Below are 27734 nucleotides of genomic sequence, written 5' to 3' on the forward strand. Positions count from 1 at the left end.
CGCTGTGCATTCGGGGTACACTACTCAGTTCTTGTGACTAGGCCTACAGGTCTATGGACGACAAATGCACACATGGGTGATGCAGGACCATGGATAGCTGTACTTGGCACCCTACAGAGGTGGGGGCGGGGGCACAGGGCCATGGCTAACGGAGGGGACTAGCCTACAGAAAGCGCCCTGGCCTTGAGTTACCCACAGCCCTCCTCCCCCACCCGGACACCTCCACTGCGCGCAAAGATAGCAGAATGTGCTGATACTCACCCCCTTGTGTCTGCTGTGATGTCAGGATGCCAGGATCCGAGACATCAGGGGGGTCAATTGGCGGCTGGCACCCCTCCTACGTTGGGAGGCCATCCCCAGCAGAGACTCGGCGGTCTTTCTGGTCCCGCGGCGGATGTCCTCCCACCTCTTTTGGCAGTGGGTGCCCCGTCTGTTGTGGACCCTCAGGGCCCGGACGTCCTTGGCGATGGCACGCCAAATGTCGACCTTCTGATGGGCGCTGACCTATTTGACATGTACAGGGTGGGAAAGGAAATATCATCACTTTTCAGCATGGTAGATGTGAGTGGCCCCCCCTCCCCAACCTTGCCATGTGGCACATGTTCCCATCTGTCGTGCGTTGCACTCCTCATTCGCTCCCCTCCCCACCATCTTACATACACCCCACACAACACAGGCATAGCCCATTCAGCGTGCACCCTGTGTACTAACCTGTTGGTCTGGAGGACCGTAGAGTAGCGCATACTGGGGGAGGACCCCATCAACAAGTTTCTCCAATTCTTCAGAAGTGAAGGCAGGGGCCCTTTCCCCAGTCGCAGCAGCCATTGTATCTCCCAGACTGAGGTCACAGCAGCACTTGCAGTATAGGTCCTCTCCTGTGGATGATCAGGTCTCGAGTGATTAAGCAGATAGAAAATGGCGGTCACGCCCGCGGCGGTGCGTACCGCGACCGCCGGCGCACATGGTCATTGGCTCCTGAGACCCATAGGGTTCAATGTTAACCAATGCTGCTTTGCGCTGCGGTCTTCGACCGCCTACCGCCACGGTGTGCCACGCCAGCGCAGTGACCTCACATCCCACTGTCACACTTCACAGGTCAGGCAGCCGCCATTTCAAGGGCCCACATGGCATGATTTCTACTGCGTCACACAGGCCTAGGCCTTGCATTGCCACTCATACAAGCCGTTCCATGCATAGCGATTCGTGTACTGTGCAAGCTGTGTGAACGAACCTGTGGGTTGCTTGACTCTGTGCTCCATGTTGTCCTTCCTAGGCACCGTCCGCTGGGACTTGCGAGGAGAAGGATGAATCCTCCCGTGTACCGACCGCTGGTGGACCTGTCGACAATGGAAGAACGACACATCATACTTACATACCGGCTTGACAGAGCAACTATACATGAACTATGTGCCCAGCTGGAGACAGACCTGATGTCCCCCATCCGCCAACCCACAGGGATTCCCCCTCTGGTGCAGGTTCTGTCAGTACTCCATTTTTTGGCAAGTGGGTCGTTTCAGACAACAGTGGCCATATCATCTGGGGTGTCTCAGCCTATGTTTTCAAAGGTTTTGTCCAGAGTGTTGTCTGCCCTGATGAAATACATGCGGAGCTACATTATTTTCCCTGAGGTGGGCGAATTGGCTACAGTGAAGGGTGATTTCTATGCCCTTGGACATATCCCCAACATCATTGGTGCCATTGATGGGACCCATGTGGCTTTGGTTCCCCCCAAAGACAGTGAGCAGGTGTACCGAAACAGAAAAAGTTATCATTCGATGAATGTCCAGGTGGTCTGTTTGGCTGACCAGTACATCTCCCATGTAAATGCCAAGTTCCCTGGGTCAGTGCATGACGCGTATGTCATGTGAAATAGCAGCATCCCTTATGTGATGGAACAGCTACAGAGACACCGTGTGTGGCTAATTGGTGACTCTGGTTACCCCAACCTGTCGTGGCTACTGACCCCAGTGAGGAATCCGAGGACAAGGGCAGAGGAACGCTACAATGAGGCCCATGGGCGAACTAGGAGGATCATAGAAAGGACCTTCGGGGTCCTGAAGGCCAGGTTTAGGTGCCTGCATATGACAGGGGGATCCCTCATGTACTCACCAAAGAAGGTGTGCCAGATCATCGTGGCCTGCTGTATGCTTCACAATCTTGCATTGCGACGCCAGGTGCCTTTTCTGCAGGAGGATGGTCCAGATGGTGGTGTTGTTGCAGCTGTGGAGCCTGTGGAGAGTGAAGAAGAGGAAGACGACGGGGACGACACGGACAACAGGTATACAGTCATACAACAATACTTTCAGTAGCACACAGGTAAGGAACAGCCACCCCAATTTACATTTACTTGAGGCCTCATGCGTCTCCACTGTCTGTGTTTTCCCACAGTTCCTGTTAACTGATTTGTGACTTTCCCTTCCCTTTTCAGAGCTGTATGACCCACTGCCTGACTTCAGCTTTGTTTGCCCATGGACTAAAGCTTATTGAAATTGGTATGTTGTCATCACAAAGTAACTGGACATTATTGAACCGTTATGTGTAATACATTTGTTAAGAATACAAGCAGACTCCTGTTTATTTAAGTGGAATAAGTGATTTATTTAAAGTGCTAGATATAGGTAAATGATTGGGAAGCGGGGATGGGTGGGGGTGGAGTAATGTCCATGGCAGAGTCCAGTTCTCAGTCGCACAGGTGCATTGTCCATATGCCTGTGGAATGATGGAGCAGGGGCAGTTCAAGGTTGGACAGGGTGACAATGTGGGACAGTGGGATGACATCAGGGGGTATCTTAGGCTGGTGGGGGTCTTGCAACCCTACTCTGTCTTCTTGTGAGATCTCAGGTTCCGCTTGCGGGGTGGTTCTTCTTCTGTAGGAGGTGGGGTTCTGGTGGCCTGTCGTTGTGTGGGGGCCTCCTGTCCACTGGCGCCGGCGGAGGTGGTAGGCTGTTCCTGGCCTGGGCTAGTGACAGGGGCCCTTTGGGGTGCCACATGGTCCCGCAATGTGGTGACGATCTGGGTAAGGGCCAGGACGATGGTCCCCATTGCGGAACCGATGTTCCTCAGTTCCTCCCTGAACCCCATGTACCGTTCCTCCTGCAGTTCCTGGATCTCCTGGAGCCGGGCCAGTACCGTCGCCATCGTCTCCTGGGAGCGGTGGTATGCTCCCATGATGGTGGAGAGGGCTTCTTGGAGAGTGGGTTCCCCGGGCCTGTCCCCCCCCTGTCGCACAGCAGCCCTCCCAGTTCCCCTGTGTCCCTGGGCCTCTGTCCCCTGGCCGGTGTGCCCACTACCACTGCCCCCAGGTCCCTGTTGTTGTTGGGGTGGTGGGTCAACCTGGGTGCCCTGTAGTGGTGGACACACCGCTGATTGACGTGCCCTGGAGACAGAGGCATGGGCCCGCTGGGTGGGAGCTGTGCTGGTGTTCCCAGAGGGGGTTGGGTGTGGTGTAGCCTGTGGCTGTCTGTGGGGAACCGACTGTCCAGAGGTCCCCGATAGGCCGGGCTGGTCATCTGGTTCCAGGGAGACAGAGCTGCTGTCAACGCTGGTGGCCTCTTCTGGGGGTGGGATGGACATCTCTGGACCCTCCGTGGCGGTGTGGTGGCGTTCGGGTCCTGCAGGGGTATAAAGGTATGGTTATTGCTTCTGTGTGTGGGATTTCGTGTGATGGGTGGGTGTCCGTGTACCCATGTGCAGGCATTTCCTTGTGGGGGCTTTTGTGAGGGTGGCTTGTGGGGGTGATGTGTGTGTGCAGTGGGCATGCTTTGGTGATGGGTGTCCATGCTTTGGGGTCGCATGCAGGGCTTGGTGTTGGGATGGGTGGGTTGTGATGGTGAGGCTTTTGCTAGGGGTTGGTGTGATGCGGGAGGGGGTGACGGTGGGGGTATGATTTGGCATTCAGGTGGAGTGGGGGTGGGAAGCAGTAGTGAAGATTTGCCTTACCAGAGTCCATTCCTCCGCCTACTCCAGCGAGGCCCTCAGGATGCAGGATGTGCAAGACTTCCTCCTCCCACGCGGTAAATTCTGGGGGAGTAGGTGGGGGTCCGCCGCCAGTCTTCTGCACCGCTATGTTGTGCCTTGATACCATGGAAAGCACCTTCCCCCGTAGGTCGTTCCATCTCTTCCTGATGTCCTCCTGATTGCGTGGATGCTGTCCCACCGCATTGACCCTGTCCACTATCCTTTGCCATAGCTCCATCTTCATGGCAATTGTGGTGTGCTGCACCTGTGCCCCGAAGAGCTGGGGCTCTACACGGACTATTTCCTCCACCATGACCCTGAGTTCTGCGTCACTGAACCTGGGGTGTCTTTGGGGTGCCATGGGGTGGTGTGGTTGAGGTGTGGGGTGGCGTTTGTGGTGATGAGTGTGGTGCGTGTGGTGGTGTGTGGTGTTTGGTGCGTGGATTCTGTGTGGGTGATGGTGTTGTGTGCCTCTGTGTTGTGGGATTCTCTATTCTGTGCTCTGTCTCTAGCCTTCGTCAATGATTACGGGTGGTAGGGGCTTGTGGGTGATGTGGGTGTGTGTTTTATATTGTGTTGGGTGTGTGGGAGTGGTGTTAGTATGTGTATCAGGTGTGTGTATTTCGAAGTGACCAATGTGGCTGAGTTTTCTATGGGTGTGTGTATTTTGACCGCAGCGGTGTGTACCGCCAATGGAATACCGCGTTTGAAAGACCGCTGCGTGGATTTGTGGGTCGGAATGGTATGGGCGTATTTCTGTTGGCGTGACGGTGGAGGTTTGGTCAGCGCCATTTTTTCGCTGACCTTTGGTGTGGCGGATTATTGAGGGTGTCGGGTTTTCGGCGGTTTGGCAGTTGCGGGTCAGAATGACCGTGGCGGTTTACCGCGGCCGCGGCGGTGTTATGGCGGTCTTCTGATCGGCGGTAAGCGCCTTTTACCGCCGAGGTCAGAATGACCCCCTTAGTGTTTTCTTACACTCCCAGAGACCCTCTACACACTACACTGGGCCTGGGGTCCATTCGTGGTTCGCATTCCACTTTTGGAGTATATGGTTTGTGTTGCCCCTAGGACTATTGTCTCCTATTGCATTCTATTGTGTTTTACAGTGTTTGCACTACTTTTCTAACTGTTACTTACCTGATTTTGGTTTGTGTGTGTATATTTTGTATATATTACTTACCTCCTAAGGGAGTATATCCTCTGAGATACTTTTGGCATATTGTCACTAAAATAAAGTACCTTTATTTTTAGTAACTGAGAATTGTGTGTTCTTATGATATAATGCTATATGATGTAAGTGGTATAGTAGGAGCTTTGCATGTCTCCTAGTTCAGCCTAAGCTGCTCTGCTATAGCTACCTCTATCAGCCAAAGCTGCTAGAACACCTCTAATCTACTAATAAGGCATAACTGGACCTGGCACAAGGTGTAAGTACCACAAGGTACCCACTATAAGCCAGGCCAGCCTCTTACAATTCCTTACAATACAAGGTCTCATCATTGCCCTTCGCCCACAAAACGTAAATACTTGGTCTCTTGCTTTCTCTAATGAAAGAAATAACATGGTTGTAGATGTATAGAAAAAAAGTAGGCCCATGGACCCCCCCATTTAATCATTTTTGGAACCCGGGACCCCCAGAGAGTCATTTGTGGAAGCTGGAGACCCTGGCCGAAGCATTTTATATGATTTTTACTGCAAAATATGCACAAAAATACAGGAACAAGCATTTAGCTATGTTTTTTTTACACAAAATGATGAAATATGGTATTGAATACACAAACAGATATAAACAAAATCAGCATTTAATTTTTAATGGGAAGGTTGGAGCTGTTCGATAATTCAATTGAGGCAACTCATCATCCAGGCTATATCCTACTTGATGCACTTGCACTGTTCTCACAAATCAATCTGACAATATTAAGTTATTTTTTGTCCTCCAGTTTTACATGTTGCTTCTTTATGTATGTACACTTTAGTAATCTGTTAATATTGTCTAATTTTCTAATTAGTCCTGGACTACTTGAGTAGCTTTTGCAGACCGTCAGGGGTCCCCGGACCACAATTTAAGAACTACTGGTCTAGAATATATAAATTGCTACTTCTCCCTTTCTTTATTTAACACTCTTAATTCTGAACTGTTCCCTGCATTTCACACATTCTTGGTGCTTTGTGTTATCACAGATGTTTAATCTAAGTTTCTTTATCATGAAGAATCAGACATTCATGCATTTTTAACATGTGTTTTCCTCATGCAGATAAAAACTTTACTGGATATGAGCGTTCTGGCCTTCATACCTACCATCATCATAGGAATTCTCGGGGGCCTCTTGGGAGCTCTTTTTGTATATCTCAACATAAAAATAAACCAATCACGCATGAGGCTTTTTAACATGATTCAAAGTGAAATCTTAAAGAAAGCCAGTCAAGTGTGTGAAGCTTTACTGATTGTGGTAAGTATTAATGGTCTGATTTCACCTACAATTGAATGATTCTATTCCCCACGTTGAACCATGGGCCAAAGGCAGTTTTCACATAGCATTTTCCTTTGTCAAAATAATGGATAATAGGTAGACTTGCTCACTGTAGTGGGCCTATTCTGCTACAAAAGTAACAAGCATTTGCAATGCAATAGGTCTCACATTTGCAAGAGTTAGAGCTATTGGCATTGAAAATGACCATGTCTTTTATTTATGTGTTTTGGTTTGCAGTGTAGGGGATGTATGTAGTGTGGATTGGAGATTTGTGGCTTGTATTTTAATTGTTACCAGTAGAATTGTGCAGTTTGGAATTGTGTGGTTCGGAGTGTATTTGTGTAGTGGAATTATGTGCTACGTTGAATTTGGGTGAGAGCTGCATAGAATAGATAGAAAGGAAGACAGAGAGGGATTGGTAGTTTATTTAGGAACTGGTGCAAGCTTCTCTCATAGAGAAGGTACAATGCAAGCTTTCCTTCACAGAGAAGGTACAATGCAAGCTTCCCTAACTCAGATTGTATAATGCAAGGTTCCCTCACAGAGGACGTACAATTCATGTTTTTCTCACAGAGAAGGTACAATGCAAGCTACCCTCACACAGAAGGTTAAATGCAAGCTCCCCTTACAAAAAATGTACCATGTAAGCTTCCCTCACACATAGCAGATACAGTACAGGTAGCAGTGCAAGCTTCACTCACACATACCAGCACAGGCAGTAGCAGTACAAGCTTCCCGCACACACAGCAGAAACAGCATAACAGCAGTGCAAGCCTTCCTCACACACAGAGCAGATACAGCACAGGCAGCAGCAGTGCAGGCTTTCCTCACACACAGAAGGTACAGCACAGCAGCAGTGCAAGCTTCCTTCGTATACAGCACAGTAGCAATGCAAGCTTCCCTCACACACAGGAGATACAACACAGGCAGCAGCAGTGCAAGCTTCCCTCAGATACAGCACAGAAGCAATGCAAGCTTCCCTCACACACTAGTCAAGACCTAAAAATTTGCTTTGTACAAAGTGCGTCCGTTGTTTAAGAGTAAATCTGAGACAGTACTAAAGCCACTAAAAATAAACCTGCAGTCTCCACATTAATTTGTGGTATGCATGTTGAAATTAAATACTGCACAGTGGCCAGCAGTCAAACATTTGCAGGAATACGGTTGCTTGGTAATAAGCAGGTAAACACCTCACCTCCAACTGTCCCCTCAAAAAGGGTATTTTGATGTAGCCCGTCAGGTGTAACAGCTGAAGTGGACATCTGGTGTCTCTGCATAAATAAGTATTGACATATTACTTCCGCTTCTACAACCACTTGTCTTAGCGTAGGATTCAACTAGTCACACACACAGAGAACCTCCTCGCAGGGGTCAGTCTAGGTGCCATGCTCTGACAACAAAGTTGGCTCATAAACACAGATATAAGTGCACAACAAAGGGTGGGCTTGGGGAAAAAAAGAGTAAAACATATCCACATGTACTCTAGTCAGAAAGCCGAATCTGAAGTATAATATGTTCCTTACTAAATTTAAACACAAAAGCCATCTAATACAAACACAGGTAACTTCTTAACACCTCGGAGTATTTGCATGGCATGAATTCCTACATTTAATACCATGGCACCAAACGGCCACAGGCAAACTGGCATTTGCAGTTATTAACTTGCAATGCATCACCCTAAGAAGTTTCAGTAACAGTAATATTTACCCCTCTGTCCGAGTGTTAATGAAGCCGTATTAATAGTCTGGAGTGCTTGCTGACCATAAGTATGCAGACTGATTAGCTCCTTGGTATGTATCCTTCCCTACATCATACAAGGCCCTTCCCAGCAATGCACTTTACATTTCCAAAAATAATTATTTCAAGAATCTTCAATCAACAAGTCGATGAGAAAGAAAAAATACGTAAAGGATCCCCCCCATGAAGTGTGCACCTTGTGCACACAGTGCATCTGTTTACTGTCAGCACAGGCCTTGGTGCAGATGCAGTTTAAATAGCTAATCAAATAAGCTACCCACAGCATAAGAACAAGACAGAAAACTGTAAGTGATTTACAGCAGCCGAAGAATGGGCAGCAGGCGTATCACTTGCATATCTTTTTTTTCTGAGGCAAATGGTTTATTAGAGGTTACTTAGTGTGGTATCCTATAGAGGTGAACATGGCACTTTTCACACCTATGCCGAAGTTTTATGCATCATAAATGCTCTGGCGGGTTGGGTGAATTGATACTTGTCTCAGTGGACTTGAGTGGTTCAATTATACACGAGTCAAGAAGATTTCTAAAGGTAGATGAGGGAGCAAGTGTTGTAAACTGTTCAGCCAGAGCTCTTGACTTTGGAGCTGGGGAACCTGGGTTCAAATCTCAGTGTCGGCTCAGCATCCTGTGATTCCGGGAAAATTACTCGATCTCCCCTTGCTACCAAAAATAAAAAAGTATGCTTGTGTAATGAACCGGTGATCATATAAAGTGTGCAATACCTTTGTGTCGAGTTCTCGTTTCGTAAAAGTGCCAAAAAATATACCACCATGAGCGCAAACAAACAAAAGCATTCAACATGAAGCACGGTGTGCGTGAAGTGGCTGTTGTTCTGACACATGAGCACAGACAAACTAAAAAAATAGTGCGCACAAAGGAACCTAAATGTAAAAAAAGAGGACACCCACATGTAACAGAGGCATCCTCATGGGAGGTTACAAGAGTGCACAAGAAGGGAGTAGTAAGCATTTGCACCAATCAAAAGCAAGCTTTTTAGGAAAGACAATAAAACAACCCAATTACCATATTCTAAATACAACACGTCTCGAAGAGACAGCGTAAGCCCTGTCTAGGGGAGACCTAAAAAGTGTGTGTAGACATTCAGAACTTGAGTCACAAAGCTATAGCCACACAGATTTTCTCCAGTAAACATAATTAAATCACACTTAAGAAAGATGTGTTTGATTCACAAATGGAAAGAAGTATGTTATCTGTGTTTACAACATATGCACTCTTTTAAAGCGAGTGAACAGGAAGAAGGGTAAAATGTTTGAAACCCCTTACAAAATGTGAAATTCCAATGATTTCCCAAGGACAGGGAATGCCATTGAGGTGAACAATCACAAAGCAGCAAATACCACAATGGACGTATTCACAAAACAAGTATTACAATATTTTAAAAAGTATTTCCTAAACAGAGAAACAGTTCTATCATTGTTGATAAGGATGATGCTAAATTGAGGGGATTGTAGGCAGTTGCTCATTTTTATTCATTCATAAATATTTGTAAGTGCATATTGTGACAAGCATAGTTTGGGAATGGTGAAAAAACATATTTGTTAATCACCGTTCAGGAACATTTAGCACCCAGTCATATACAAAACATCTGCCTTGCATACTTTACACCTGAAAAAGAAAAGGTGCAAAACTAATTTTTTTCCAATTTGGAATGTTTATATTTCTGTTTATCTGCTGATAAAAAGCACATTGTGTATCTAGCTTGCTTCTAGGCGCTCTCAGTGAGAGATTGTATATTTATGAATGGAACCTATTGCAAGGTGCAAGTCGAATATTTTTGATAGTGGATGGGGGTACTTTTCAGAAATTTTTGCATTTCATATGTTTTGTGCTGCTCTCTGCACCTCCTTTCGTATTCTCTCTTTTCATCCATCGATCCATTCTTTAACTCCTTCTGTCGTCTCCATCTCTGATTACTTTCTCTTTACCTTCCCCCCCATGCTTCTTTTTCTGTCTCTCTCTCTCTCTCTCTCTCTCAATCCTCCCTGTGCCTGCTGCAATTATCTTGGGGAGCTGAGGAAAGTGACAAAGGCGCCAGGAGCGACCCCCTGCCTTAAAAACTGACCTTGAGGGGCTCCAGTTCACTGGGTAAGTGACCAGTTCAATACAGGGAGTGCAGAATTATTAGGCAAATGAGTATTTTGACCACATCATCCTCTTTATGCATGTTGTCTTACTCCAAGCTGTATAGGCTCGAAAGCCTACTACCAATTAAGCATATTAGGTGATGTGCATCTCTGTAATGAGAAGGGGTGTGGTCTAATGACATCAACACCCTATATCAGGTGTGCATAATTATTAGGCAACTTCCTTTCCTTTGGCAAAATGGGTCAAAAGAAGGACTTGACAGGCTCAGAAAAGTCAAAAATAGTGAGATATCTTGCAGAGGGATGCAGCACTCTTAAAATTGCAAAGCTTCTGAAGCGTGATCATCGAACAATCAAGCGTTTCATTCAAAATAGTCAACAGGGTCGCAAGAAGCGTGTGGAAAAACCAAGGCGCAAAATAACTGCCCATGAACTGAGAAAAGTCAAGCGTGCAGCTGCCACGATGCCACTTGCCACCAGTTTGGCCATATTTCAGAGCTGCAACATCACTGGAGTGCCCAAAAGCACAAGGTGTGCAATACTCAGAGACATGGCCAAGGTAAGAAAGGCTGAAAGACGACCACCACTGAACAAGACACACAAGCTGAAACGTCAAGACTGGGCCAAGAAATATCTCAAGACTGATTTTTCTAAGGTTTTATGGACTGATGAAATGAGAGTGAGTCTTGATGGGCCAGATGGATGGGCCCGTGGCTGGATTGGTAAAGGGCAGAGAGCTCCAGTCCGACTCAGACGCCAGCAAGGTGGAGGTGGAGTACTGGTTTGGGCTGGTATCATCAAAGATGAGCTTGTGGGGCCTTTTCGGGTTGAGGATGGAGTCAAGCTCAACTCCCAGTCCTACTGCCAGTTCCTGGAAGACACCTTCTTCAAGCAGTGGTACAGGAAGAAGTCTGCATCCTTCAAGAAAAACATGATTTTCATGCAGGACAATGCTCCATCACACGCGTCCAAGTACTGCACAGCGTGGCTGGCAAGAAATGGTATAAAAGAAGGAAATCTAATGACATGGCCTCCTTGTTCACCTGATCTGAACCCCATTGAGAACCTGTGGTCCATCATCAAATGTGAGATTTACAAGGAGGGAAAACAGTACACCTCTCTAAACAGTGTCTGGGAGGCTGTGGTTGCTGCTGCACGCAATGTTGATGGTGAACAGATCAAAACACTGACAGAATCCATGGATGGCAGGCTTTTGAGTGTCCTTGCAAAGAAAGGTGGCTATATTGGTCACTGATTTTTTTTTTTTTTTTTTTTAATGTCAGAAATGTATATTTGTGAATGTTGAGATGTTATATTGGTTTCACTGGTAATAATAAATAATTGAAATGGGTATATATTTTTTTTTTGTTAAGTTGCCTAATAATTATGCACAGTAATAGTCACCTGCACACACAGATATCCCCCTAACATAGCTAAAACTAAAAACAAACTAAAAACTACTTCCAAAAATATTCAGCTTTGATATTAATGAGTTTTTTGGGTTCATTGAGAACATGGTTGTTGTTCAATAATAAAATTAATCCTCAAAAATACAACTTGCCTAATAATTCTGCACTCCCTGTAAAAGTCCCGTTTGGTCCTGCTTCTTGCTTACTGGGCCTATTACTGTGGTGTTACCATGCTGTGGGTCCCCCATACTGGTACATGGTTAGTTGAGAAGATAGGTTTTCAGTTTTGCCGTGGATATCATGAGGTTGGGAGTGTTGTGAAGGACCCATAAACATTGTTATATAATTGGAGTCGCTGTCTGAGAGGCACCTGGCTCCTCTTGTTTTTGCCACAATGTAGTGAACACTACAGGATGGTTGTTCCAGGGGATTGAAAAGTAGTACTTAAGAAAGTAGTTTCTGTTGGTGGAAGGTGGACTTGACAACTGTTCTTGTTTAGAGGCTAAGGCCCATGCCAGCATCTTTCATCACAACCTGATTTCTGATTTTTGATTTTATGGGGAACAACTCTTCGAAAAACAATAGAAGAGATGGGTGAGTTGTTTGAGGAGATGGAGCTGACCTAGTACTAATATCTTAATCTAGGTCCAGCATCTCACTTTGGACTAACTTCTTCTGTTTTTCACCCATGAACTATTTTGAATGTTTCATTTGCTTTTAGGCTGGTATGTGCGTTATTGAAGTTTGCAGAGTCTGACTTTTTTTCCCACTTCACAAAGAGCTTCCGCTTTCGTGGTAGAGGTTCTACAGTCGTGGAGGGATCCCTGCTCTCCTGGCAGTTTTTTATGGCGAAGATCCCGCCATGAGTGTGGAGATCCAACCATGACTGTAGAGCCACCACCATCAAAGCAGAGACTGTTAGTGAATCGAGTCCTTTGTCTGTGTTGTCGGGGCGGGCCAGAGAAGACCGTCAAGTCAACGGTGTTCTGCCCACCTTATTTGGATGTATAGTGGCTGAGCCAAAGACAGCTAAAGTGCTCTTCCTAGCTGTCAGGCAGGTGGGTTACCTACGGCTGTATTTAGATGTTACAGTTGCACAGGTGGTGTACTGCCGGTGGTTTGTTGACAGTGGGAGGACTTCACTTGACCCAATGGACATCGGACAATGCCAGAGGCTCGGAATACAAGGAAGTCTCACACACACACACACACACACACACACACACACACTCTACCCTTCACATATGCGTTCCCTGCATCACACACAACACAAGTCACCACATACACACCATTATCCATTGCCATTACATTACAACACATACATGCCGCAAACACACACTGACGTACATGACACAACATACATTGACCATTGACACTGCACCCACACATGACACAACAACAACTACACACTCATCTACCGAAACACATGCACACACAAGCACAACTACACACATCATGACAGCAACAGGCACACAACACTCACCTGAATTCTGCAAGCAGGAACACAACACAACATACACAACAACATCCATGCCATATGCAAGTGGAACACATACTGACACAACCACATCACCCACTACACCTCTTTTCACTGCAACTAGCCAATTGCACATATACTTACACACACTAAGTCACACACACAACTCATGCACAACATGACAGGTACAGGTCCCCTTGCAATGTGCACACATCGGCACAGTTGACAAGTGTGAATGTACTGTCATTGTAGTGCCAGCATTCATTTGGCAATGAATACTGGCACCATGATAACAGTTGCGTTTTTGTTCGATATGTGTTGTGTGTAGGGAGCTGGCATTGTACATATTATACCAAAATGAGGTATGGTGTGCACAGAGTCCAGGGATCCCCCGGAGGCTTAACAGAGGCTAAAGTAGATAATACTAATGGTCTCTTTTGTGGTAGTGTGGTTAAGCAGTTAGGCTTATCAGAGAGTAATGCAAAGCATTTGTTGTACAAACACAGTCAAGAAATTAGGAACACGCTAAATGCCTAACTCCCGCCAATTGTTTTTATATAGCAAAAATATATTTTGTTTATTTATTACTAGAACCAGAAGATGTTTGTTACAGGTAAGTGCAGCTGTCAATAGGTATCAAACGAATGTATTAAATGTACTTTGTTGTTTTTTTGCAGATAAAGCAGTTTACAAGTAAGTAACACTTTTCCATTTCAAAAGTTGACACAGTGCAATTTTTCATAGTAGTCAATAGGGTGGTAGGGGAGGAAAAGTGTTAGCCCAGTTAACAGGGATGTACACGACTTACAATTCCAGTCTTTGTGGGTAGGGTGCCCCAGGTCAAAGTTTACTCTGACCCCAAAAGGGCACCACCAGCATCACGGGCGGACTGGGTTCAGAGGTCAAATTTGGCGTCAGGTTTGCAATGGATTCCTGTGAGGACTGGGGATACTCGGTAGAAAGCAGATTGCAGGTAAGTACCTGCGGTTTCAGGACACAGGCCTGGGGAGTTTAGTTCAGCACGGGGGGACCACATGTCTACACCAAACACATACCCTCAGCGGCACAGGGGAGGCCCGGTGAAGGGTGCAAACACAGAGCTGGGCACCCAATGCTTTTCAATGTGGGGACCCCGGGGGTCACAAAAGATGCTGCAGACTGGGTCTAGGAGGTCAGTTCAGGGAAACCAAAGGCTGGACATGCAGGAGAGACGCTCGCTGGACGTTGCTGGACCATCAGTCGGATTTCCCAAGGCCAGGGGACTGCGGGTGCAGGGGTTTCCCTGGGCATCGGGAATCTTTGTTGGATCTGCTGGCGGTCATGGGGGTCCTCCGGATTCAGGCTGCGGGTGTCATTTTGTTGTTCAGGAGGAGTCAACCCAGGGTGGACTCGAGGTCGGAATCCCTTGGGGACCGTCTCTGGACCGGTGGGCCACCTGGACTCGAGTCGTGGGTATCGTGTACAGAGTGGGCAGGGCTTGCAGATCCAGGGCGGTTCTGGAGACCTTTTTGGAGGCTTCTTCTGGAAAGGGCCGCTGTCCTTGGGAGTTCTTGGTCCTCTGCTGGGCAGGCAGTCCTCTGGAGGTTTGTAGAGGTCACTGGTCCTCCAGGATGCATCTCCATCTTGGAGCAGGGGCCTTTGAAGCTGCAGACATGCCTGTAGTGCTGGGACCAAGTCACTTGTCGTCTTGAGTCTTCACTGCTGGGGTCAGCTTCGCAGTCCTTCTTTCTTCTTGAGGTCACCAGGAATCTGGTGAGTAAAGTTCAGAGGTGCCCCTAAATACTAGATTTAGGGGTGTTACAGGGGTCAGACGTCCTGACACTGAGGGTGGCTACATCCTTCCTGTGCCTACTTTCTTTGGGGAGGTGGGCACATTCCTAACCCTATTAGTCCATATCCTCCAAAACAAGATGGAGGATTCTGCAAGGAGGGGGTCACTTCAGCTCTGGACACCTCCCAGTTTTACCTAATTTTCCCGTCGGACCTGCTGCCAAAAATGGGGCTTGGTCTGGGGGGGTGGGCATCCCCATTGGCTTGAGTGCCCCGGGGCACTGTAACAGGAGGCCTGAGCCTTTGAGGCTCACCGCCAAGTGTTGTAGTTCATGGGGGTGGGGGCAGTGAAGCACCTCCATCCAGAGCAGGATTTGCTTCTGACCCAAAAGAGCACAAAGGCTCTCACCCCATGGGGTCAGAAACCTGTCTGTTAGTGACAGGCTGGCACAGACTGGTCAGCCTTGCAATAAAGGGTTGGGTAAAATACAGGGAGCCCTCTGTGTGGATAGTACAATACACCCAACACTGCCATCAGTGTTTGATTATTGTACTGAGAAGTGAAGCCATCATGGAGCTGTGGAATTCGTAATCACAAATTCCCAGCCCATGTTCTCAATATGGCCACACTGCATTTACAGTGTCTAACAATGAACTTAGGCACTGTTGGGGCATGTTGCTCATGCAGCTATGCCGTCACCTGTGGTATAGTGCACCCTGCCTTTGGGCTGTAAGGCCTGCTAGAGGGATGACTTACCTATTCCACAGGCAGGGGTTTGTAGGCATGGCACCCTGAGAGGGATGTAATGTCGACTTTTCCTTTTTTCTCCCCACCAGCACACACAATCTGCAATGGCAGTGTGCATGTGTTCGGTGAGGGGTCCCTTAGGTTGGCACTATACATGATGCAGCCCTTAGGAACCCTCCCTGGTCACACAGGCCTTAGTACTACTGGTACCTTTTACAAGGGACTTGGATGTGTGCCAGGGGTCTGCCAATTGTGGAAACAATAGTACAGTTTAGGGAAAGAACACTGGTGCTGGGGCCTGGTTAGCAGGATCCCAGCACACACTCAGTCAAGTTAGCATCAATACCAGGCAAAGAAGTGTGTGGGGGGATAAACATGCCAAAAGGGGCACTCTCCTACCCACCCCCCTCCCAAACGAAAGAGGATGAGACTAACCTTTCCCAAGAGAGTCTTCACTGTCTAAGTGGAAAAACCTGGAAAGTCCATCTGCAATGGCATTGGCAGTCCCAAGTCCATGTTCCACTGTAAAGTCCATTCCCTTTAGGAAGATAGACCACCTCAAACGTTTAGGGTTCTCACCTTTCATTTGCATTAGCCATCTGAGAGGTCTGTGGTCTTTTTGAATAATGAAGTGAGTACCAAACAAATATGGTATCAACTTTTTCAGAAACCAAACCACAATAAAGGTCTCCGTCTCACTGGCACTCCAACGCTGTTCCCTGGGGAGTAACCTCCTGCTAATGAAAGCAAAATGCTGGCCATGGCCATTATCATTGGTTTGTGACAGGACTGCTCTTATCCCATGTTCAGAGGAATCTGTCTGCACAATGAACTGCTTAGAATAGTCTGGAACTTTGAGAACTGGTGCTGAGCACATTGCCTCCTTCAGGGTGTCAAAGGCGTTTTGACAACTAACAGTGCAGTATACTTTATTGGATATTTCGTAGAGGTCAGTTCTGTGAGGGGGTGGGGTCACAATGGATCCATACCCCTTCACAAACCTCCTGTAAGAACCAGTCAAGCCAAGGAATGTCCTGACTTGAGTCAGGGTGTTAGGAGCTTTCCAGTCCAGGATTGTCTGGATCTTGGGCTGTAAGGGTTGCACTTGGCCTCCACCTACATGGTGGCCCAAGTATACAACAGTGCCCTGTCCTACCTGACATTTGTATGCCTTGATAATGAGTCCTGCATATTGCAGAGCCTACAAAACCTTCCCCAGGTGGACCAGGTGATCCTGCCAGGAGGAGCTAAAGATAGCAATGTCATCTAGTTATTCTGCACTGAAGAACTCCAAGCCAGCCAGACCTTGATTTGCCAACCTTTGGAAGGTAGCAGGGGCATTCTTTAAACCTAAGGGCATAACAGTGAACTGATAATGCCCATCAGGTGTAGGGAATGCAGTCTTTTGTTTTGCTCCTTGTGCCATGCAGGTTTGCCAATACTCTGCAGTTAAGTCAAAGGTACTGAGAAAATGTACTGTACCTAATTTGTCTATCAGCTCATTAGCCCTTAGAATGGGGTTAGCACCAGTCTTGGTGACAGAGTTGAGACCTCTGTAGTCCACACAGAACATACTTTCTTTCGTTCCACCCTGGGGATGAGGTTTGGGGACTAAGACCACTCGGCTAGCCCAGAGACTGTAATCCCTAAATCCAGTATCTTCGTGACTTCAACTTTGATGCTCTCCTTAACTTGATCAGACTGTGATAAATCTTGGATTTGATATGCAAGCTGTCTCCTGTGTCCACATCATGGATACACAGGTGTGTCTGTCCTGGAGTTAAGGAGAAAAGCTTTGCATACTGCTGCACAACTTGCCTGCAGTCAGCCTGCTGTTGGGCACTCAGGGTGTCTGAGTGGACAACTCCATCAACTGACCCATCTTTAGGATTGTGAGAGAGGAGGTCAGGGAGAGGCTCACTCTACTTCCTGCTCCTCATCAGTAACCATCAGCATGGTTACATCAGCCCAGTCACAGAAAAGCTTGAGGTGGTTCACATGGATCACCCTTTTGGGTGTCCTGCTAGTACTCAGGTCTACCAAGTAGGTGACCTCACTTCTCTTTTCTAACATAGGATAAGGGCCACTCCACTTGTCCTGAAGTGCCCTGGGAACCACGGGCCCCAGAACCTATACCCTCTGCCCTGGTTTAAACTTCACCAGTGCAGACTTTTGGTTATTCAACTGCATCTAGAGCTGTTGGCTGGCCTCAAGGTTTTTGGATGCTTTTTTCATGTACTCTGCAATACTAGAGCGGAGGCCAGGCACATAGTCCACCACATCTTGCTTAGGCTCATGGAGAGATCTCTCCCAATTCTACTTCACAAGTTCAAGTAGTCCTCTAACAGGGTGGCCAAACAGTAGTTTAAAGGTGGAAAACCATACTCCCTTCTGAGGCACTTCTCTGTAGGCAAAAAGCAAGCATAGCAAGAGGACAAACCATCTCCTTTTGAGCTTTTCAGGGAGCCCCGTGATCATGTCCTTCAATATTTTGTTGAACCTTTTAACATGTCCATTGGTTTGTGAATGGTATGGTGCGGTGAACTTGTAAGTCACCCCACACTCATTCCACGTGTGTTTCAGGTAAGCTGACATGAAGTTGACACCTCTGTCAGACACCACCTCCTTAGGAAACCCTAGCCTAGTAAAGATACCAATGAGGACTTTGGCTACTGCAGGAGCTGTAGTAAAGCTAAGGGGAATTGCTCCAGGATACCTGGTAGTATGGTCCACTACTAACAGTATGTATTGGTTTCCTGAGGTTGTGAGTGGTTCAAGTGGATCCACTATGTCCACACCAACACTTTCAAAGGGAACCTCCAACCACTGGTAGTAGAATTAAGGGGGGCCTTTGGGTGACCACCTGCCCTACCACTGGCTTGGCAGGTGACACAGGAGCTGCAAAACGTCATCCTTTGAGGCATGTTGAGCCAGTTGAAATGGCTGACAAACCTATTCCAAATTTTAGTTTGGCCCAGATTCCCAGCTAGGAGCATGCCATGTGCAAAAGTGAGGATGAATTCCTTAAAACCACCACCTCTGGGGTCTCTGGCCTCATTGTATTGGAGTCCCTTCCTCCCAGTAGACCCTGTGTGAGCGACTGACATCTCCCTTTTCCTGTTCAACAGGTTCTCTGTCCATGGTATTGCTGGTCCATAGTGGCTCCCCTGGGGCCAAGAGCTCTGCCTAGTAAGGATCAAGCTTCATGGGCTCAGTTCCCTCAGTGGAAGATAAGACTTATTCCTGAGAAGAGGAGTCTTGTGCTTTTTGCAGTATAGAAGATGGTCCCCCAGTCTTCCTCCTCTTTCTCTTGGAAGTTTGAGCCATTAATCCAGGCTCCAACACTTCTTTTTCACCCTGTGCTCGTCTTGTTGTGTAGCCATTTTAGTTATAGCTCCATGCACAATATTTTAGCACACTAGGCCTGCAGCTGTGCACTTTAATTTGATATATTTGATTCAGCTTTGTTTATTATTTTAACAATAGCCACATTTGCGGTCTTGTTTTATTTCTCTCTATCTAGCTGTTCTTTGCCTAGGCCAGCACTGCGTTCTTAAATAAGACATTTCTTTCACTCTGTACTTTTCTCAAGGCTGCAGAAAGATAGGTTGCCGGTAAACGTGGTAACGCTTTGTCTCTTGTATTCATAGAAACAAACACATCCTTACGTAGGGACATTTTCTCAGAACATTAGCTGTTTTATTATAAAAACACTTCTCCATCCCGTACACGTTAGAGGGAGATTACAGCCAGATGACCATGACTGTATGCTGATTGCTGAACGCTTTGCTACAGCTGCTTCTGGAGGCTACAGGCCTCTTGATCAGGTATGAGGGATGATGTCTTCCCAGGGGAACCTGAAGGACAGAACTAGAGCTTAACATGCTGTGCTCTAACATAGCCTAGTTAGAAATTATTTCAATGATTCTAGTGACAATATGGTAGCGTTATTTTTATGTTTTACTTTCCTTGTCACTATTTTAATCCTGTCATGCTTCATCGTCCTGGTTATTGCAGTACATGCTTTATTATGTAAGATGCAGTTGCTTCATTAAAACCTTATTGAAACATATACTGCCTCTGTTTGTCCTTGTATATGTGAGACTAATGTAAGTGAGAAAAACAGATGTGATCTGAGTGACCACGATTTCCCTGAGGAGTCAATTGTGTCATGTGCTCAGCTGCCAAATCATCCCTGCTCTTGGGTGGAGATGAGGCACTGCTAGTTAGCCGGAGCAGAACCTGGATTAGTTCGACAGGTGTCTCCTATAGTGGGTTAGACTCAGTCCCCCCACACCGCAGGTGATACTTCCGCTCAAATCCAGTAGTCTCAATGCAATAATGAAAGCCTACGTGACATGGCACCGCCAACGTTTTGGTCAGGCTCTAATTCTCGGGTCCTCCTGAGTATCTCTGTCTCACTACATACAAAGACACCTCAGTACTATATACGGAGATGTCCATGGTATTGTGGATTTTCCTCCTCAGCTAAGTAGGGAGTACCTAACTAACGCTGTGAGTTGTCCAAGCTTGAACGATTAAAAGTATTATCCCCATTTGGTGTGCTTGTCTCTGAACAAAATTTACCATTCGTTATGGTGAACCCGCAACGGGTAGGAATTGCAGTCAATATGCGACCATCCCTTACTGCACATTTATTGGCACATGGCCTAACGGCCCGGGGGGTCCAGTTACATTTGTTGAGGCTCATGCAGCCTATACAACAGAATTTTTTTTTTCTTGGGTCACATTTCCAGCAGCTGATGGGAACACAAATACATTCCATCATTATACACCTGCAAATATACCTGCACAATACAGAGCATATGCTTATCTAGAAATACCTCTATCTTATCAAGAACATAATGATTGGCATGATGGCGCCCTACCCCACACAGTTTTACATGTTAGGTTAGGTCCTATAAGTAATGATGGTCCTATCTGGCCTTTATTGGCCACTTATATACCTCACCCTGATGCAGCAGCCTTGGCGGTAGCTGAGGTCCGTCACTTATACGCTGAGCTGGCGGAAATATATAGAGGATTAGTGCAGTTTGTAATGTAAACATTAAATACAAACCCAGCACGTGCTGCTCCGGTGCAACGACATGCAATAACGCCAGGTATTAATCCAGCGACTGTACATTCGATCATGCGTAAAGTACCCGCCAAACGGGAAGAAATTTCGTTTTGGTTAGCTCAAAAAATAAAAGCACTGGAAGCAATATTTTCCCATAGGGAACCTCAGGATAGCCATAGAATATTAACTATGTGCTTGCCATTTTTGATGGTTCCCTCCATAGATAACTGTAATACTTGGGGCATGGTATTTGCTACGCTCTATACTACTGCACATGGTACAACTACTGCACATTGCCAATTTATCGTAAGTGTTGAAACAAATTCAAGATGAATACAGGGCTGCCCTGGCCCTGGACTTGGGGATGCAACTAATGGGCAACTTTGCCACAGTGTCCTCAATTATATTGAGTAACCTTAAAGGGAAAGCGGTCGCACTAGCAGTGAGCATGCCGCTCCGGGACGTTCCTCCAAAGGACCAAGAACTTGAGCTGCCTAAAATTATTGCGGAGACCTACTCCAGCATTGGTCGAGATAGTCTGGGGGTAAGACCCACAAAACCACTACTACAGGGTAAATCTAATAAAGATTCTACCAAGCAAGCTACTGAGGGCACTAAGAAACGCTGGGCTAAAAAACAATAAACACCTAAAAAAGAAAGGGGAGAATCTTGGCGTATGGAGAACCCACAGAATAGATATAATCTCAGAAATAGAGATAATATAAAAACACCTGACAGATATCAATGTACTGATACACGCCAATCTCGGCCCTTTCAGGACTCAACGGAAAAATGCAGTGAGAGAGGTGGGCGGTCAGAGCGAAGAACTGAGCATGTGAAACCGAGACAGGAATCACAACGCTCAACAGAAGTTTCTGTTAAAAAAGAGGAGAAACTTCCCCAATAAAAACCCTAATTCAAAAAGAAAAAGGTGGCAGCAGTTGCAGTCCGACATGCCACTCAAGAAGAGGGCTCTATTGAAGAACAAGAAGTGGACATTAACGCTATTAAACACTGTGGCAGAGGTCACAATAATTTGCCGGAATCTTCTAGAGCAAGTGAAAGCAACTGATGACTTCCAACACGTAAAAACTGCGGACATGCGTGTCTCCATGCCTGATAGGGTGTAGAAAGTAATGTTACAGTTAGAAGGAGACATTGAGCGCACAATCGATGCAATCTTTTAGGACAGCATCGAAAACATATATGATATTCTACTGGCCGAAAGGGATTGGCCACCTGAATTTGTCCGTACTTGCCCATATGGGGATGAGGTTATCAAACCTTTCTCGCCTCTTGTTACCTAGGAGCTCCCAGAATCCTACACCATTGCTTGGGCATTGGCGCAGGCAACACCGTTAAATTGCAACCGTATAGGGTGGGATAAAGACTACCCCTATCATGTAATCCCTTTTAAAAATCAACCACAACCCCACTATCCAATAAAACATGATGCTAAAGCACCCGTGAGGGAAATTCTCACACAACTGGAGTACCAGGGCGTAATTGAACCCTGTGTCTCACCAATGAAAAATCCCCTATTCCCAGTAGCTAAAATGGACCATTCGTACAGAATAGTCTTAGATTACAGACATTTGAACAGTCATGCACACACATACGTTATACAAAACTCACAGAGCACACCACTCATGAACAACACAGTGCGCAAAAAATACAAAACAACACTGGACATTTCCAATGGTTTCTTCTGCCAAAACATAGCACCTGAGAGTAGAGACTTAACAAGTTTCAGCACACTCGGCTCCCAGAACAAATTCTGTTGTTTACCCCGGAGGTACAAGAACACTCCAGGACTGTTTGCGGCTCGTGTGACTTCAATATTGCACGACATTGACCCTAAAGCACTGACTTATCTAGATGATATTTATCTCACGGATGATGAATTACTGCAACATCTAAGACGAGTAGCCTGCATTGTTGTAGGATTTGCTGAATTTGGCTATAAATTCAACTTCAAGAAAACAAAAATAGCCTTCCTTAGCGTCCTGTTTTTGGGATATGAGCTATCAAGTGAAGGAAAGAGCCTAGCACAACAATTCTTGGAAAATACGCACAGTTCCAACCTCCAAATACAAGTACAAAACTCCAATCCCTATTGGGTTTCCTAGATTTTGGCAGAATTTACATTCCAGATTACACATCATGCATAAAACCTTTATATGACTTGATATGTCCTGACTTTTCAAGTACATTTTGGACAGTCAAACACATGCATTCTCAGAGCTTTGCAAACAGACATGCTTGCAGCACAACACCTACACACAAGGGACAACAATAAACATCTGGTCATCAGAGTAATTGCTGGTGCCATTGGTTTCACCTATGTAACTGTCAGTGAGGGTGAGACAGTCCCGATTGCATACAAATCACATTTGTATTCAGCAGCGCAGCAACGCCTAGCTCCCACTGAGAACATTCTCACTGCTGTTCAGGTGGCTGTCATTGAAGAAAGACCACTAACCCAGGGATAACGCATTATTGTCGTCTCTCCAATTCCAGCCCTTGAGGCTGTTACCAAAGCCAGCGTTCTAAACGCTAAAGCATTACATCCACGTTGGATTCAATGGGCAACATCTTTGACAGCCACTGATGTTGAATACATTTGTGACCCCAAATTACCAAAATCAAGATTTTTTGCAATATGAACTAGAATACTCAGTTCCAGCAAATACATTGCCTATTGATCAATATCAAAGTAATGTACACCGATGGCGCAGCACAACCTGTAATTGGCACAAAACATCAATACTCAGCTGCTTGCACAGTCGTAAGTGGCTACATGAAGGATAATACATTTTGTCCCCAACATACATTTACGAAAACCGTAGGGGATTGCATAGCACAATTAGCAGAGCTAAAGGCCAGGGTGATGGCACTGGAACATACAGATCCTACACAGTTAACACTGATAGTCTGTGATTCGTACTACTGTATCCAGTTCTTCAATGAATACTGGCACCAGAATGGGTTAAGAGATTCTAAAGGCAACACCATTAAACACAGACTTCTGTGGGGGAAAGTAGAGGATCTGAAGGAAATGCTACCAAACGTCCATGTTGTACGTACACTTGGACACCAACGCATTGGAATACATATTACTGGAAATATCCTGGCTGATGAAGCCGCCAAATCTGCAGTAGCTATGGCTGCTTTTGCTGCAGTAACCTGTCTGGAACGAAACCGGACATTCAACCGGAAATTCAAAAACATTTCCTGCTAAATATTCCTACCGAATGTGAGGCTGCCTAGACGCGAAAGTAAAAATACCAGGCGTGGGGGTTCGACTAATTCCCATAAGATCAGAGTTGATTAAAGCAGTGCATGAGGGGGTAGCATCTGCCCATGCTGGTGTGGTGGCTACAATAGCATTATTTAAAGCACGGTATTGGTGGCCAGGTCTATACAAACAGGCCAAGCAGTATGTCCTTTGTTGTAACATCTGCCAACAAATTAAGGGTTCCACCGTCAAACGCCCACTGCAGACACCACTTCTAATTTCCAACAAACCATTACAATGTGTGTACTTGGACCATTGTGGTCCCCTAACACCGGACAGTGCATACAAATACACTATGCACTCTAGTCTTTACACACACCATCTCATGGATTCCCAGCATTGCTGCATGGGTTTTGAGTTCTACCTTAGCCCAAGCTGAGGGCTCTAGGTCATTCCCCAGCAGACATTCAACTGGGATTGCAGAGGAGGCTACTACCTGTTTCAGGCCAGTAACCCCTTCCCATTCTAAGGTCACCATATCCATGGGATGGACCTTAGTTACATTGTCAGCAATGTTGACTGGATAGGTTTGTCCAGCCAAATACTGTCCTGGGGAAACCAGTTTTTCTGTCACTATGATGACATTGGCATGTGTATTCCTCAGGGCTTCTACTTTTGCCCCATTAATCAAAGGATGCTGTCTGTATTTGTTCATATTAGGGGGCCAGAGAGCAAGAGTGGCCACATCTACCCCACCCTCATACACTAAACTAGCTTCAGTGTGAAAACTGATTTTCTCTGAGCACACTGTTGATCCCACCTGTAGACTGGCTATACCAGTGTAAGCTGGTGCAGTACTAGGGGAATTCTTTTTGGAACAGGCCAAGTCTCCAGCTTGGTGTCCATTCCACCTACAGTCGAAATACTAGGCCTTTTTGGGATCAAAGTTTTTATCCTTGTATCTATGTGAAAATTGTGAAGAGACTCGGGCCCACCCTCCTGCTCAGGTTTTTGGGGGCCTTTAGCTGTATCTTTACTTTTATCCTTAGGTGTCTCACCACCCTTCCCTTGGGGAGGCTTTGTAACACCTTTCTTTTGGTCACCCCCAGTGGAAGTCTTGGTCACCCTAGTCTTGACCCAATACTCTGTCTTCTTTCCTAATTCTTGGGGAGAAATTGGACCTAGTCTACCAGATATTGAAGCAACTTGTCATTGAAACAGTTACTTGAAAGAAGTTCATTCATAAACAAATTATAAAGCCCATCATAGTCATGCACTCCACTGCCAGTTATCCAACCATCTAATGGCGTCCATTTTAATGAAGTCCAGCTAACATAAAAGCACACATGCACACATAGCAATGAACACCAGTGATGCATTTTAGGGGAGGATTTACTCTGCACTCTCCAATAACGTTATATGAAGACCAGGGTCGGACTGGGACAGAAAATAGGCCAGGGCACCAAAATAAAAGTGGACCCCATTAGTGAATCAGATAGCTAAAATGTGGCCACATTGGCTAATAGGGCCTTTTTGAACTTTTGGAGACACAATCTATAGGTGTTTTGTACAGCTGTGGCTGCCACATAACACAAGGGGAGGAGTGGGGACAGAGACAAGGTAAAAAAGAAACTCACCTACCTCTGTCCCTGCCGCATCCTACCACCTCTCGCTCCTCTTTCTCTGGAGTTCCAGTATTCACCTCTGGGACACCAGCACAGGCTCTCCAGTGATCCTGGCACTGCTTTCATGCAAAACTTTGCATGAAAGCAGCAACAGGATTGGTCTGAGCGGCAGTGACCACTGCTCAGACGCAAAGGGCTGGAGAAACCTAAGTGTGCATGTGTGTTTGGCTGGTCTCAGACAACCAGTCAAAAACACATGCACATTTAGGTGCACTCATAGTAATTTAGGGCCAGATGTAGCAAAGGTTTTTACCCATTCTTTGTCTATGGGAAAAAGTGTTCGTACATATGGCCCTAAGTGTTGAATGTCTTTTATGTTCTTCAAGGTTCTCATAGTGGGAATATCAAAGCATGGTAGCAGATGGCTTTGGGGCTTGGAGCAGCTAGCCCCAAGTCAGCAGAATGCCACAGAAAACAGGATGTCTAGCAACCCTGTGCTATTGTGTTTGGCTTACCCTATGATCCAGAATGTTACCACAAAGGAGAATATAGTACACAAACGCTCTCAGACACTTTATAAACATGCCTATTTTAAAGTGGAATACCCTACTAAAACTGTTCCCATCGATTTAAAGCTGAAAGGGAATGATTATAAGTAAAATAAAGTACCACAATAATGTCAACAAATTTCCATTTTAGTGCCGCAAATTTTGGAAATGTATGCCGCAATATCCTAGGGGGTCTACAACGTTACAATGTTGCGGTACAGTGGAATGTTGTGGCTCATGTGTCGAAGGTGGCATAGGGGTTGTTGTGCATTAGCATGCTGAGTGACCACTTATCTGCCTTTTTAAGTAGGTCACCCCATAATATTTGAGTTCCCTGTTTGAAGCAGAAGTCTTATTAGCTAGTGCCAAATAAATCGTTGCTTCCTAAGCGATTTGGATTTGGGATTTTGGAATTCCAGGGACCTGGTGATCCTGGGGAGATCTGCAATGGGGTGAAGTTGATGGTGTAGCTAGGTTAATGTGGATTTGTATTTTTTTTAACTAACTGAGTCAAGTGGAAATTTGAGGGACTGTTGTTACAAGGTGTCTGTGACTACTCTTTTATGAGGAGAGCTGTTGATGAATGTGATTGCTGGTCCAGCCAGGCTCTCCAGACGTTTGGAAGTCAGCTTTTTTTTTTAAAGTAAATTATTATTAAATTTACGTTCGCCGTTGATGTTTTAAACGATATTGACAAGAGAGGAACTTTTGGAAGCCAAGGTGTAGTCAATAAAAGAAATGACAGAGAAACTCCACATCGACACACAAAAGGCATGTGTGAGCTCAAAATGGCAAAGTCATTTGCACTTTGATAATAAATATCCTTTCTTAATTGCAAAATCTTGATAGTTTATGTTTGCAAATATTACACCATTTGAAGTTCATATTTTCGGATGCTCTTCGATTTTCAGGGAGTTTGCTTCCCACTAGTGGGCCGAAACGGAACAGCCTGCTCCGCAGTCTCAGAATTCATACAACATTGCAGAGAACAAAATGCCAACTTCAATTGTGAATACATACCCCATTCCGGCGTATCATGTACGGGGAAATGAGAACGTTATGACTATTCCATAATTATTTGCCAAAGCTTGAGATATGGTTAAATAAACTTGGCAGAGAAAAAACACGTGCTAAAGGAAATTTGGGCAAAGCCATGCGGTTGCATACATCGTTTTCCTATAAAGGAAACACACTGCACCGGCGAAAGAGCCCTAATTCTTTTAACCTCAAGGTTGTATGCAGCATTTGGGTATAACCTTCACTGTGGTATCCCCACATTAATACATGCCACACTTTCAAACCGATCTGAAATTGTCAGGGCACTATCTGACGCTGATGAAAGCCGTTTGACCCGTATGTCCATGAACAAACAGGCAGAAACGTACACCCATAGATGCGGGAGAAACACGGTCTCCATTAGCATCTGGTCTTTTTAGGTCGAGCGCGCAAGCGCTCTGACGTGTTGTGATTGTATTGTATTGTATTGTTATAGTATTTATATAGCGCTTACTACCCCTGACCAGCCGTCAAAGCGCTTTTCGGCAAGCAA

At 45.9% G+C, this 27734-nt stretch overlaps 1 protein-coding gene across 1 annotated transcript in view; it reads left to right on the forward strand.

Moving 5' to 3' along the window:
• LOC138282493 (chloride channel protein C-like) overlaps positions 1–27734 on the forward strand; it is an 858631-nt gene that overhangs the window by 214671 nt on the left and 616226 nt on the right. Inside the window, exon 7 of the mRNA XM_069220139.1 lies at positions 6213–6407. Within this exon, the coding sequence (XP_069076240.1) occupies positions 6213–6407 (195 nt within the window). The remainder of the gene's footprint in view (positions 1–6212; positions 6408–27734) is intronic.

Source organism: Pleurodeles waltl, chromosome 2_2 (genome assembly GCF_031143425.1).
Source record: "Pleurodeles waltl isolate 20211129_DDA chromosome 2_2, aPleWal1.hap1.20221129, whole genome shotgun sequence".
Taxonomy (NCBI): domain Eukaryota; kingdom Metazoa; phylum Chordata; class Amphibia; order Caudata; family Salamandridae; genus Pleurodeles; species Pleurodeles waltl.